The 15,729-nt window shown below is 35.7% G+C and overlaps 1 protein-coding gene and 1 pseudogene across 1 annotated transcript in view; one reads left to right on the forward strand and one right to left on the reverse strand.

Moving 5' to 3' along the window:
- The window catches only part of AP3B1 (adaptor related protein complex 3 subunit beta 1), a 338,444-nt gene that overhangs the window by 81,896 nt on the left and 240,819 nt on the right, over positions 1-15,729 (reverse strand). Inside the window, exon 22 of the mRNA XM_027863441.1 lies at positions 7,164-7,270. Within this exon, the coding sequence (XP_027719242.1) occupies positions 7,164-7,270 (107 nt within the window). The remainder of the gene's footprint in view (positions 1-7,163; positions 7,271-15,729) is intronic.
- LOC114044132 lies at positions 12,073-12,624 on the forward strand (annotated as a pseudogene).

A 15,729-nucleotide genomic window follows, 5' to 3' on the forward strand; every position in this document is an offset into this window, starting at 1 on the left:
AATGCACAGTCAGACCGTAAACTTCTTAAAACAAAAATTAAAATAAATTCCAAATAAGAAAAAAATATGAAGATGAGATGATATAGCATACAACCAAAATATCTCCAAGATGAATTACTGAAACAAGCTACTATTGCTGAAAAATAGGAAATGGGTAAAGTAATCAATACTGTCATGGCCTTTCACCATTTCCTTTAGAAGCTGAAATGATATAAAATAATTATCACAGCAAGGAGGGGGAAATAGCCTAGAAAGTGCTTCAAATAATAAACTGGAACATTCTAAAGCACGGAGTTACAAAGTTTTACTAACAAAAGATTAAGTGATTAAGTAGCTTAAAGTTTAATGCATACAACTAAAATATAAAACTGACAATCAAGACTGAGGAAAGGCCACAGGGTTTGGTGATAGATGGTCATAAATGATATCAAAGGGCATACTTTAAGTGATAACTGCAAGAGATCAAGAAGAAAGTGCATGGGAAGGAGACACAGGGGTAGACTAGATTGCTTTTTAAAAAGATATTTGGCAATAAAGGGAAGGAGGAAGATGGGAAGCTTGAGATGTGACAAGGCAAAAGAAGAAACTTTTAGAGATACTCAGTTTCCTACTCATGTAAAATAATTGAACTATTTGTTTAAAAAAAATGCTTACCATAAAAACAAAAAGTTCCCTGTAATACAATTATAGTATTGCAAAGATTTAGGTATTAATTCTCTAAAAACTTTTAGATTATGTTTGAGGGGGAACATAACTTTCAGAATATAACTGATTTTTTTCTTGTAATGCTTTTGATCTGACAGTATGCACTAAAATGTGGCCTTTAGGAGTGAATTAATTTGGTCCACTGATTTTTTTGTGCCCCAAACATAGGTACAGGACATCTAAAATCATATAAAAGACAAGATTTTGGATTGCAGAGGTGAAGAAATACAGGCCCAGAAATATATCAATTTAATGATTCCATTTGTATTTTTGTCTTTGTTTTTCTCTTTCTTTCCATTCTCTAAGAAACCTAACAATCTAAGGACTGATGATTTTGTGTTCTTTAGGTTTGATATATTACAATCTGGAAACTCCCTGAAAAATAACATTTTAACAAAAAAAAATTCACTAAATTAATCACAGGCTATTCACTGAAATAATAGTAGGATGTAAAATGTTCCTTCATTTATGGAAATATCTGCTGGATGATTGCCAATTCATCCCATGCAAGACTGAAACATATACCGTGTTTATTCATTATCATTATCAACTTTGGGGGGAGAATAAAAGTGTTCCTTTACATTCCTAGTGATGTTCATTAGGCATTAAATCTTGCAATATTCATATTCTGGAGATGTTATTATACAGTAATAGCGCAGAGGATGATATTGGTTTAATGCAACATTCAGTTTAAAAACCAGAAGCATTTGTAGGTGTTAGTTTTAATATTTTTTTCAGAAATACAACTTAATTTCATTAACTTCCCATAAATAATCAAATCAAATATCAAACTGTAAGTATAAATCAAAATCATAACATGAAGTATCATCAACTAAGGAAGGAAAATGAAATTTCATCCCATAATTTATACTGTTTATCTCTATTCCAATCATCTGAAAATAATTTCTTCCTCTCCTTTTGAAAAGGAAGTTTGAAAATTTCCTTTTTTTGCAAAACCTTCCTTTAACTCTATATCACTTAGATTCTTCACTAGATTAGCAAGTTTATTAGCATCCACACAAAGAAAACTACACCAGATCCAAACCACATGGCTCCAAGAAGAACTTAATATTGCCAGGTGCTATCACGTCTCAGACAGATTTTTCTTCTCTTTAACTATGTAGGACCAATACTAACTTCTCCAGGAGCAACAACGCAATTACATGGATGTTAAAACCTTTAATAGCTTTCTCTTATTTATCCAATGGTTCATGTTCATTTTGTTCCTCAACTGAACCATCATTTATTAAATGCTTTCTATATGAAAGGCATTCTGCCAGGTTCCAGAGATACAAAGGCAAAAATAAAAATGCAGAGCCTATATTCTACTATAGTCGGTAATAGCCTATATTCTACTGCATTAGCACCTTTCCATTGTGACTACTGGAAACTAATAATAATTCAACTATTTGTTAAAAAACAAAACAAAAACTTCCTAGTATGGTAGAAACTAGATAAAGAGCAACACCTCACACTGTATACCAAAGTAAGTTCATGATTTAGATAGTAACACCATAAGGAAATTAGGATCTATCTAAGCTAATTTACTTCTACCTAAGCTAATTTACTTATTCAGTGCCATACCAATCAAACTACCAAAAATTATTTATAGAGCTAGAAAAAAGATTCATTTGGAATAAGAAAGGGTCTAGAATGTCAAGGGAACTAAAAGAAATGCAGGGGAAGGTGGCCTAGCCTTTCCAGATCTTAAATTGTATTATAAAGCAGCAATCATCAAAACTGCTTGGTACTGGCTAAGAAATAGAGTGGTGGATCAGTGGAACAGGTTAGGTATGCAAGACACAGTAGTCAACGACATCAGTAATCTACTATTTGATAAACCCAAAGACCCAAGCTTCTGGGATAAACACTCACTATTTGACAAAAACTGCTGGGAAAACTGGAAAAGAGTATGGAAGAAACTAGGCATAGACTAAAATGTCACACCATATACCAAAATAAAGTCAAAATGGGTTCATGATTTAGATATAAAGGCTGATACTATAAGCGAACTGGGAGAGCAAGGGATAGTTTACCTGTTAGATTTATGGAGAATGGAAGAATTTATGACCAAACAAGAGATAGAGAACATTACGAAACGCAAAATGGATAATTTTAAAATATATAGAGAATTAAGTCAAATTTATAAGAGTACAAGTCATTCCCCAATTGATAAATGGTCAAAAGATATGAGTTGGCAGTTTTTAGATGAAGAAAAAATGCTCTAAATCACTACTGACTAGAGAAATGCAAATCAAAACAACTCTGAGGTACCACATCACACCTATCAGATTAGCTAACAGGACAAAACAGGAAAATGATAAATGTTGGAGACGTGGGAAAACTGGAACACTAATGCAGTGTTGGCAGAGTTGGGAAATGATCCAACTATTTTGGAGAGCAATGTGGAACTATGCCCAAAGGGCTATAAAAATGTGCATACCCTTTGACCAGTAATAGCACTTCTAGGGCTGTATCCTAGAGAGATCATACAAATGGGAAAAGGACCCACATGTACAAAAACATTTATAGCAGCTGTTTTTGTGGTGGCCAAGAACTGGAAATTGCGGGGATGCCCATCAATTGGGGAATGGCTGAACAAGTTGTGGAATATGAATGTAATGGAATACTATTGTGCTATAAGAAATGATGAGCAGGCAGACTTCAGAAAAACCTGGAAAGACTTGCATGGACTGATGCTGAGTGAAGTGAGCAGAACCAGGAGAACATTGTACACAGTAATAGCCATGCTGTGCAATGACTAACGTGGACAGACTTAGCCCTTCTTAGCAATACAAGGATCTAAGACATCTCCAAAGATCTCATGATGGAAAACGCTATCGACATCCAAAGAAAGAACTATGGATTTTGAATGCAGATCCAGGCATACTACTTGCTATTTTTTTTCTTCTGTTTTGTTTAGTTTTCTCTTTCTTGTGGTTCCTCCTATTGGTTCTAATTCTTCCTTACAACATCACAAATGTGAAAATATCTTTAATAGGAATGTATATGTATAGCCTATATCAGATTGCCTGCCATCTTGGAGAGGGAGGAGGGGAGGGAAGTAGAGAAAAATTTAAAACTCAAAAGCTTATAGAAGTGATTGTTGATAAATCAAATAAATTTAAAAAAAAAAAGAAAATTAGGAGAGCAAGGAATAGTATGCCTGTCAGATCTATGGAGAAGGGAAGAATTTATGATCAAACAAGAAATAAAGCATTATGAGATATAAAATAATATTTTTGATTATATTAAATTTAAAAATCTTTACATAAATAAAACCAATGCAACCAAGATTAGAAGGAAAACAGAAAGCTGGGAAACAATTTCTATAGCAAGTGTCTCTGATAATGGCCCCAATTCTGAAATATAGAGAGAACTGAATCAAATTTATAAGAATATAAGTCATTTTCCAATTGATAAACTGTAAAAACTGTAAAAGGATATGAACAGGCAGCTTTCAGATGAAGAAATCAAAGCTAACAATAATCATATGAAAAAATTTTCTAAATCACTACTGATTAGAGAAATACAAATTAAAACAACTCTGAGGTATTACCTTCACTCCTATCAGACTGGCTAATTTGACAGAAAATGAAAATGATAAATGTTGGACAGAATGTGGGAAAATTAGGCACTAATGCACTGCTGGTGGAGTTGTGTACTGATCCAACCATTCTGGGGAGCAAATTGGAACTATGTCCAAAGGGCAATCAAATTGTGCATACTCTTCAATCCAGCAAGATCACTACTAGATCTGTATCCAAAAAAAGGAGCATGTTTGGGGGAGTGGGGGAAAGCCCTATTCGTACAAAAATATTTATAGCAGCTCTTTTTGTGGTGGTAAAGAATTAAAAATTGAGGGGGAAGCCTAAATGACTGAGCAAGTTGTAGTATATGATTGTAAGGAATATTATTGTGCTATATGAAATGACAAACAGGATGATTTCAGAAAAACTTGGAAAGATTTACACAAACTGATGCAAAGTGAAGTGAGTAGCACCAACAGAACACTGTACACGGGAACAGCAATATTTTATGATAATCAACTGTGAATGACTTAGCCATTCTCAGCAATACAATGATCTAAGACAATTCCAAAGGTCTCATGAAGAAAAATGCTATCCATATCCAGAGAAAGAACTGATGGAGTCTGAATCCAGATCGAAGCACACTATTTTTCAATTTCTTTATTTTTTTCATGTTTAATTTTCTTTTGGTCTGTTTCTTCTTTCACAACATGAATAATATGGAAATATGCTTTATGTGACTACACAAATATAACCTATATCAAATTGCTTACCATTTTGGGGGTAAGTGAAGGGGAGAAAGAGAAAATTTGGTACTCAAAAATTTTTAAAAATTGTTAAAAATTGTCTTTTCATATAAATGGGAAAAAATAAAATACTATGCTTCCCATAGAAACAGAAAGGGCTTTTTTCTTCAGTAATTTTATATAAATTCTGAATGATGACTCATTTTTCTTCTACAAAAAAAAAAATTTTCTTCCTACACTAGGAAAAACCAGCAGTAACAACAAACATATCTAATCCTCTTCCTAAAGATTTTCCTTAGTATATGCTAATTTGTCCTCTCATCCTTTTTATATCTTTTCTTCTATGTCTGCTTCTATCTTCTTCATCACATCCTTCACTTGCTTTTTTACTTAACATTCTATACACACAAGCATCCATTTAACATTTACTCAGTAATTTATACTTTTAAAGGACCTTTTAAATATTAATTATTCTTCAAAACATTTTGGTGCAACAGGTTAATGTTATGTTTCACTGGGAAAGAACAGAGAAGCTAAGTGATTTCTTTAGTCTGATTATCTTGAATATACTGAACACCCAAGGAATATGAGTATTTAGTAAATTCATATTTTCCTCCCAACTTAATCAGCTATACATTTTCTTTTCCCTTCAACACCCAATCCTCATGGAGAAAAGAGTCATTCATTCATCTATGCACACACCAGAGGCCTCTCTTTTTACATTTCAAATCTGTGAAATGTGCTTATCTATAACTAGGGCTTTTCCTAGGGGAAATTAAAAGTTTTTTGCACAAACAAATCCATTATACCTAACATTAGAAGGAAAGCAGTTAACTGGGGTTAAAAAAAAAATTTCCAAGTTTCTATGATAAAGGTCTCATTTCCAAGATATATAAAGTGATTTGAATGGAATAAGAGCCACTCCCAAAGAATAATTGGTCAAAGGTTATGAACAAATAGTTACCAAGGAAAGAAATCCAAGTTATCTATAACTTTAAGGAAAAAATTCTGCAAATCACTAATAATTAGAGAAACAAAAACTGAACAACTCTGAGGTTCTACTTCAAACCCATGAGACGACCAAAACTGACAATAAAGGAAAAAGATAAATGTTGAAGAAGCTATGGGAAAACAGATAAAAGGATGCACTGCTAGTGGAGTTGTGAATTAATAGTCATTCTGGAAATCTACCTTAGAACTATGGCCAAAAACTTACTAAGTTATACATACCTTTTAACCCAGTGATACTACTACTACACCTATAAATTCCAAGGAGATCAAAGAGGGAAAGGTCCCATATATACAAAGTAATTTATAGTAGCTCTTATTGTAGAGACAAAGAACTGGGGAATTGATCAACAAATTATGGTATGTGAATGTAATGGACAGTATGTAATACTGTGGTATAAGAAACGGAAAAAGTGAAACTGAAACAACAAAGGGGGCAGTTTCAGAGAAATTTGGGAAGAATTATATGGATTGATGCAGAGGAAAGTGAACAGAATCAGAAGAAAAGTATACACTATAACACCAACATTGTATAAGTAAATAATTTGGAAAGACTTAAGAACTCTAATTAGTGCAATGATCGAGCACAACTTCAGAGGACCGATGGTGAAGAATGCTACCTACTACAGAACAAACTAGCAATGGCCTAATACACAGAATGAGACAGACATTTTTGGACATTGCCAATTTGGGAAATTTGTTTTTCTTAGCTATGCTAATTTGTTACAAAAGCTTTGTTTTCCTTTCTTTTGGAAAGGGGAAGAAAAAAGGAGGGGAAAATGCTTGATAATTGAAAAAATTTAATAATAATTTTTAAAAAAAGGAATTTCTGAGTTTCAAAAAACTCATCACCCTGTTGCCACTCTTAGACAAAAGAAATACAGGTCAGATATATAAGACTAATGAAGAATAATGGGAAACCAATAGTTAATAAAAGCTAGCATTTATATAGTTTTAAAATCAGCAAAACACTCTACATTTACTATCTCATTTAAATTAAATGTGGATAAGATTTGAATAGAATATATCCAAGAATCTGTACAAAATCAAAAGGGGTGTGGAGCTTTTAAAAAGACTATGGGTCAATCTTGATTATTTGCCTTTTAATACAGAAAGCAACAATACAATGTGGAGGCTTAACAATCGTTTTTAAATTATTTTGAAAATTACTTACATTGATGACAGGGGAAGAAGCTGACAAGTTTAAGCCCTCTAGGTCAGCTATTAAGCCTGGAGAAATAGCTGGTGTGAGAACTGCTACTGGTGTGGATACTGGGTTAACTGAAAGAAAAAGTCTAAATTACCAAACGCACATTAAAATTTCATTCATATTACCAAAGGCAACATTTTTATTTTGTTCATAATTGAATTACTTTGATTAATAAATGCATGATAATTCTACTTAACATCTTGATTTAGTTAAGTCAATATCAAGTTCCGGCAATTATTGTTCCTCTCTTACAGAGAACAAAGCAAATCCTATAACTTTTGAAATAGTATAAAAAAAATTAAAACTTTACAAAGAACTCTTCCATCTTGCATAAGAATGTAGGCCCTATCTGTAAGGAATATACAATCTATATGGGAGGATACAATCTCCATATCTAAAAAACAACTAACGATAAGTGGAAATAAATGATAAATGCAAAATGATGCTATGGATAAGTGGTTTGGGAGAGTTTAGAAGAAGGTGAAGTAACTGCACCAGAGTGGTCAGGGAAGAGAAAAAAATCAAAAGGAAATCATGGATGGAAGGTTTGTATAGCAAAGTGTGAAATAAAGCTAGAAAAGTGGTTTAGGGTTAGATTGTGCAGACCAGGCTAAAGAGTTTGGATTTATCCTATATTACCTCCTCCTGATAAATAAGAGCAGACTTTATCATGGGTTTACAAAATGCTTACACATATATCAACTTGACTAAGCCTCATAACAACCCCGGGACAAAGGTAGTGCAGGTATTTCTACCCTCATTTTAATGATCAGGCTATTGAAAGTAAGCAACATTAAGTGACTTGCTCAGGGTCACACAGCCAGTAAGTGCCAGGCACAGGATTTGATTATAGGGCTTCTTGATTACATATCCATCAAGCAATCAACTGGGCAGCACTGTCTCAACATAGGGAACAGGGAGACACTGAAGGACATGCTGAGGGGACTAACAAGAGGAAACTGACATTTTCAGAAGCTGAATTCAACAGCAATATATAGGATGCCCATGGTAAGGCAGAAGGTGGGGAAAACCAGAGTCAGGGGAAGAGAGTTAGAGGCAACAGTCCATGTGTGACCTCCAGAGAGAGGAATGATGAACTTTGAGGGCAGACCGAAGCATACTTTTTAAACATCCTTTACCTTGTGTGTGTGTGTGTGTGTGTGTGTGTGTGTGTGTGTGTGTGTGTGTGTTTTCTTTCGAAACATGGCTAATATAGAAATGTTTTACAACATGAGTTCACATGTATAACTGATATCCTACTGCTTGCCTTCTCAATAGGTGGGGGACGGGCAGGAAGGAGAAAAAAATGTGGAATTCAAAATTTTAAAAATTGAATGTTAAATTTTTTCATATATAGTTGGGAAATATTTAACGAAATAAATATAAATACTTTTTTAAAAAGAGAGCAGATATGAGATGAAAAAGATCTTACCTAAGGTGGAAGCAATGAAAATTAATAGGAAGATTTGGAATGTGAAGGACATTGGACATGGAGATACAATAGTAAAACAACTTTGCAAAGGTCACATGGTCAAATTAGTGGTGGAAGCAGAAATGAAATTCAAGTGCCTTGACTTCTAGCCTTCTTTCCACAACAGCAAAATGTCTTTATTTTCCAAATATAATAGTGTTATTATCATCATCATCATCATCGTCATCATCATCCTCTCTGGGACTGGTAAAATGTACCACTATAGCATAAATATATACCTAAGTAGTACATAAAAAATACTGTCTGTAATGGAGAAGGGAGGAAACTCAAATTACAACCAAGATTTACAGAACTCCCTACTCTAATAATTCTTAAATAACTGTGTTATAACACAGGGTTTTGGTAACATTAAAAACAAAAACAAAATACATATCCCTGATACTGAAGACAGAATAATAAGACATAAAGTATATGGCTTAAGCCTAGAAAGATGAGGATATTAGTTGATATTTTCAAAATATTTCCATAAATTTTATTATTAGACAAATTCACTATGCTGAAGTACAGAAAACCACTCCTACCCTAGCCAAAAAAGGCTAAAATACAACCTGTGTATTGTAGTGGATTAATAGCTAGTTCATTTTGTCTAATAAACCATCCTGTGGTCATAAAAGAATTTAACCTATTATGATAAAAAGGTATATATTTTTAAATTTAAGAATGAGTGAGAGCTTTCAGACTAAATGGTTTTAGGATGTAGTAGTTATCCATTTATTAAATAATTAAATGTAAGACAAAATTGTACTCGCTAACTATAGTAATAGCACAATATATAAGTTTACAGGATCTATAAAAGAAAAAGACAGAATATATAGCAGTTTTTTTGTAATACTCCCATTCAATCGATTGAGATCACATACTATTTAACATTAAAATATTATTTTCATTTTCATAAACATAAAATATAACTGGAAAACACTAAACATGTTACTATCTCTAATTTGCCTTTTAAAACATATCCAAAGATCTCAAGACATTCTCTTTTATCATCAAATGATTCTTATGGCATATTGAACAGAATTTCAGAGTTACACAAATCTTATAAATTATCCAGACAATGTCCAGCCACGCTACTCATGTCAAAACTAAGGAAACCAAGGCCTATTGAGGTTAAATGACTTTCTGAAGGTCATTCACACAGATAATTACCAGGAGAAACAGAATTAAAACCTAGGCCTCACTAGCCAGTCTTGTATTCTTTGTGGCAATCCTTATGCTCAATAAACAGATCTAGGGAATGCGATTGTTTTTTTTTAAGTGCTAGGACCACTCTACTACCTAATTAGTAAACCAGGTCCAGGGGAAATTCTAATTGAAGTTCTGTTGATTTCCTAAGCAACACTGAGCAATCTACAACTTTTGTGTTGTAGTTCCCTCTTAAATAAAATGTAAATAGTACATGTCTCCTCCTTTGAGCTAGTCCTCAAAGTAGTAATAATAGTTGGTATTTATATGGCATTTTAAAGTTAGCAAAGAAGGTACGGGAAAATAACAAAACAGTAACAACTATAACAATATGCAAGTAGTAGGAGTACCGAGTTACTCACTGCCTCTAATGTACTTTTAAGTCTAAACACACTTGTCTCATGGACACTGTGTGAACACATGAGTATAACCAACAGCTATGGGGGAAATGTTTTCTATCAACTGTTCTTAATATATAATCTTAGTAAATATCTTTGTTAAAAGCTAATTAAGTTTACCAGCTGCAGGGCAGCTAGATGGCGCAGTGGATACAGCTCCAGCATTGGAGTCAGGAGTACTTGAGTTTGAATGTGACCTCAGACACTTGACACTTACTAGCTGTGTGACCCTGGGCGAGTCACTTAACCCTGATTGCCTCACCAAAAAAAAAAAAAAAAGGCAAAAAAAAAAAGTTTACTAGCTGATAGTTAATGGGGCTCATGAACTATACCCACAGGATTACCCCTAGAACCTGAGAGCAGAGGCTGCCCTCTGAGGACACATTCATCTTCTATCACCTCATTTGATCCTCACAATAATGCTGTTAACTGTATTACTATTAATCCCATTTGTAGAGGAAGAAATAGGGTCAGAAAAATTAAAATGACTTTCCCAAGGTTACAGAGCTATTAAGTATCAAAAATGGGATGTCAAGCTTGGGCTTCCTGACTCCCAACCTAGCGCTCTTTCCACTGTTCCTTGTTCCTCAGTTATCTGACTTTGGTATCATAATTAAAGCAGATGTAATCACCTTCACTGGGGAGTTGATTTTATAAATATAGTTGCAAAAATGCAATCTGGCTTTAATGTTTTATTGCTTTTGTTGTTTGAGCACAATGCTGCCTCTCATTTTAGAAGGAAAAAAAAACCAAATCAAAAAGTGTTGAATGAAGAGAGCTGAGGATAATACTGATATTATAAACCTGAGATAATAGAATGGTGCTGCCTTTTACACAAATGGAGAATTCTGGAAGAAGGGCAGGCTTGGGGGTAGAGGAGGAAGAGATCATTAGTTTACTTGTGGACATACAAAGGGTTAAAGAATGAAGGATAATGCCATAGGGTTTTGAGATGATGTAAAGATTACCAAAAAAAAAAAAAGTGAGCTCCCATCAAAAGGCCTAAATTTTCTTAGTAAAGTAAGAGAAAGGTCCTCAGTTGAAAGAGTGTGGAAAAGACCATGTACGTGAAGGTCTATTTCACAGATTTTAACATGCATTTGGATAGATACCCTATAGAGATTTTCCAACAATATGGATATTTGGAACAGACAGTACAGATGGACAACAAGTTAGGCACAAAACTGAATAGCAATAGGAAAGACGACTGGATTGCTTTCAAAAAATTGTGCGTTACAGACCCCAAGCTTCCTATGAAAACAAAGACTCAATTTTTCAACAGTTCAGGAGGAATTCAGATCAGAACACACTGACCATCAGGTGGCTGGAAAACAGAGCTTTAATACTCACAACTCAGGAGGCTAGAATGCATGTGGCCTACTTGGTCCTACTGGGCAAGCAAATGAACAACGGCCTGAATGGGCAACAGGACCAAAGTGCTTAGGTCAAACACCCGAACGACTAGATGGGGTGGGCTTAATGGCACATTGTAGGGTTTGGTATTGATCCACACCAACATGAACCAACTAGAAAGGCAAGAGCGTCCTCAGACCACATACAAGGAAGACAGCTAAATGGGTATGTCAGAGCATGTTGGGTATGGCTCTTTCTTGGGCAAACACGCATTACTTTACAGGCCAAGGAGTAAAATGCCAAAGTGACTTCAATCCATGGCTATTCTTCAATATTAACATTCTACTGGCCTTACTACATGACAGGGAGACACGGACACAAATGCCTCTGAAGAACTACAACGGGGGTCTTTCCTGGTTGGGCCGGCATTCGGTAGGACGCCAGCATGGGAGTCGACATCCGCCATAACAAGGACCAGAAAGTCTGGCACAAGGAGCCCAAGAGCCAGGACATCTACCTGCAGCTGCTGGTGAAGCTCTGCTGGCTCCTGGTCCATAGAACCAACTCAACTTTGAACAAGATTGTCCTGAAAAGGCTGTTCATGAGTCGGACCAATCAGCCCCCTCTGACCCTGTCTCAACTGATCAGGAAAATGAAGCTGCCCAGCAGGGAGAACAAGACAGCTGTGGTTGGTGGGACCATGACAGATGATGTGAGGATCTAGGATGTCTCCAAGCTGAAGGTGTGTCCCCTTCATGTTACTGGCAATTCCCAGAATCGCATCCTCAAGGCTGGTGGGAAGATCCTTACCTTTGACCAGCTGGCCAAGAGCTCGCCCAAGGGCTGGGGCACTGTCCTGCTGTCTGGTCCCTGGAAGGGCCGGGAGGTGTAAAGGCATTTTGGTAAGGCACCAGGCACTCCCCACAGCCACACCAAACCACATGTCTGATCCAAGGGCTCAAAGTTCAAGCGTGCCAGCCGAGGCTACAAAAACTAACTCCCTTCCTTCTTGTTATATTAAAGATTTTTGGATGACAACAACAACAATAATAACAAAAAAAAAAAGAACTACAACTGAATGTTACACAGGTGCAGGGTGAGCAGAACACAACATATAGTAAACTAGAAACTCAAAAGAACAACAAGAACTGGACAAGAAGAAAAGTTAGGCTGGTCATGGGGCAAGAACGAGGGAGGACAGGAGGCCATTCAGAGTTCTACACGTGTACTGTCACAATGTCTCATATATGTCTAGAATCCTGCCCATCCTCTGACACTCCTAACCTTGGGTGGACCCCCTGTGGTAGACTACTGGTAGGATAATACTGTTGCACAGGATCAGCAGGACTATAGGAAAAAGAGAGAGAGACAGAGACAGAGAGAGAATAAAACATTTACAAAGTCTATTGTGCATCTTACTACATTAAAGATTTTCATTTAATTTTAATAGTGATTTTTTAGTGCCTATTGCATATCCAGTCCTATGTTTAAAGACAGATCTGCCGCTGCCCTTAAGAATTTACAATTTCTTCCCCAATTGATAAATTGTCAAAGGATATGAAGAGGCAGTTCTCAGATGAAGAAATTAAAGCCATCTAGAGTCACATGAAAAAATGCTCTAAATCACTATTGATTAGAGACATGCAAATCAAAACAACTCTGAGGTACCACATCACACCTATCAGATTGGCTAACAGGACAAAACAAGAAAATGATAAATGATGGAGAAGATGTAGGGAAATCGGAATACTAATGCATTGTTGGTGGAGTTGTGAAATGATCCAACCATTTTGGAGAGCAATTTGGAACTATACCCAAAGGGCTACAAAAATGTGCATATTGACTCAGCAATACCACTTCTAGGGCTGTGTCCCAAAGAGATCATACAAATGGGAAAAGGACCCACATGTACAAAAATATTTATAGCAGCTGTTTTTGTGGTGGCCAAGAATTGGAAATTGAGAGGATGCTCATCAATTGGGGAATGGCTGGACAAGTTGTGGAATATGAATGTAATGGAATACTATTGTGCTATAAGAAATGATGAGCAGGCAGACTTCAGAAAAACCTGGAAAGACTTGTATGGTCTGATGCTGAGTGAAGTGAGTAGAACCAGGAAAACGCTGTACACAGTAATAGCCACGTTGTGTAATGACTAACATTGATAGATTTAGCCCTTCTCAGCAATGCAAGGATCTAAGACATCTCCAAAGGTCTCATGATGGAAAATGCTATCCACATCCAAAGAAAGAACTATGGAGTTTGAATGCAGATCAAGGCATACTATTTCCTATTTTTTTTCTTCTGTTTTGTTTTATTTTCTCTTTCTTGTGGTTCCTCCTATTGGTTCTAATTCTTTCTTACAACATCACAAATGTGAAAATATCTTTAATAGGAATGTATATGTATAGCCTATATCAGATTGCGTGCCACCTTGGGGAGGGAAATGGGGAAGGAGGTGGAGAAAAATTTAAAACTCAAAAGCTTATGGAAGTGATTATTGACAAATCAAAATAAATTTAAAAAAATTTCAAAAAAGAATTTACAATTTCAACAGATGTAAGATAAACACATATGAAGGGATGTGATAAACCAATATATAATCAAATGCTTTGGCATATGGATGCTAATGTGGGCCATAAATAGGGAGAATCTTCACAGTGCAGGAAGAACTACAAGACAACACAAAGGATGTTTAGGGTAGATTTGGGTAAGTAGAAAGAAATGCCATTGCAGACTGGGGAAACTCCACATAGTTTGAAAAAGCATGACTCTGATGGCTGTAGAATGCTCCTACTGAAGAATGGAGAGAAATAAATTTGTAAAGATAAACTGGACCAGATTATGGAAGATGATGTTAGGATGACCAGCTTGGACTGAATCTGTAGATTAAGGCCTGTCATCATTTCCTAAAGGGGAATTATTTTTGACTTCTTTAAGTCTGATATTTCTTCAGCAGGGAGATGGGAGGGCTTTGTAACAAAATGAGTATCAATAGCATATCACTGGCGAGGAGGATGTGGAGGGAAAGATGGGGCACCCTTTTTTGTCACTTGTGGGAACACTACAAACTTCATTTTCCTCAAAGCTGTGGGAAGTACAAGACTAAGGCAAAAGAACTGCAAACAGACCCCTAATCACCAAGTTTAGAAAACAACCCAGGAGCTTTTGCACATTCTGGGGAGATCTTGATCACAGCCAGTCCTTTTCTGACTCGGGTCCTTTGACTTCAATTCTAATGTTTTTATCATGATTAAGCTAGTGGGAAGTGGAGGATAACCTGGAAAGGTCAAAGAAAAGAGGCAGGAAGTCTAATCAGGTGCCTATCACAATAATATAGGCTTGAGGGCTTGAACTGGTTTGTTTTACACAGCTCCTCATCGAACAACATCGTTGTTACTGTGTACAATGTTCTCCTGGTTCTGTTCACTTCACTACGCATCAGTTCATTAAGTCTTTCCAAGTTTTTCTGAAATGATCCTGTTTGTCATTTCTTATAACACAACAGTATCCCATTACAATCGTATACCACAGCTTGTTTAGCTATTCCTCAACTGCTGGACATCTCTTTGATTTCCAATTCTTAGATACCACAAAAAGAGCTACTATAAATATTTTGTACAAATAAAGACTTCTCCTTTTTTTTGGATGTCTTTGGTATACAGACCTAGCAGTGGTACTGCTGGATCAAAGAGTATGCAGTTTTATAGCCTTTTGGCCATAGCTCCAAATTGCTCTCCAGAATGGTTGAATCAGTTCATAACTCCACCAACAGTGCACTAGTGTCCCAGTTTTCCCAAATCCCCTCCAACATCCAACATTTTCTTTTTTTGTCATATTAGCCACTCTGATAGGTGTGAGGTGGTACCTCAGAGTTGTTTTAATTTGCATTTCTCTGATCAATACTGACAGCTATTCTCAGCAATACAAGATCCAAGACAATCCCAAAGGATTAATGATGAAGCATACTATCTGCCTCCAGAGAAAGAACTAATATTGATTGAACACAGTCTGAAGCAAGTTATTTTTCACTTTCTTTCTTTCATTTTTTTTCTTTTATTCAAGTCTTCTTGTACAAAATGACATAATTGTACATGTATAA

This window comes from Vombatus ursinus, unplaced genomic scaffold (assembly GCF_900497805.2).
Source record: "Vombatus ursinus unplaced genomic scaffold, bare-nosed wombat genome assembly UNPS02014772.1, whole genome shotgun sequence".
Classification (NCBI taxonomy): domain Eukaryota; kingdom Metazoa; phylum Chordata; class Mammalia; order Diprotodontia; family Vombatidae; genus Vombatus; species Vombatus ursinus.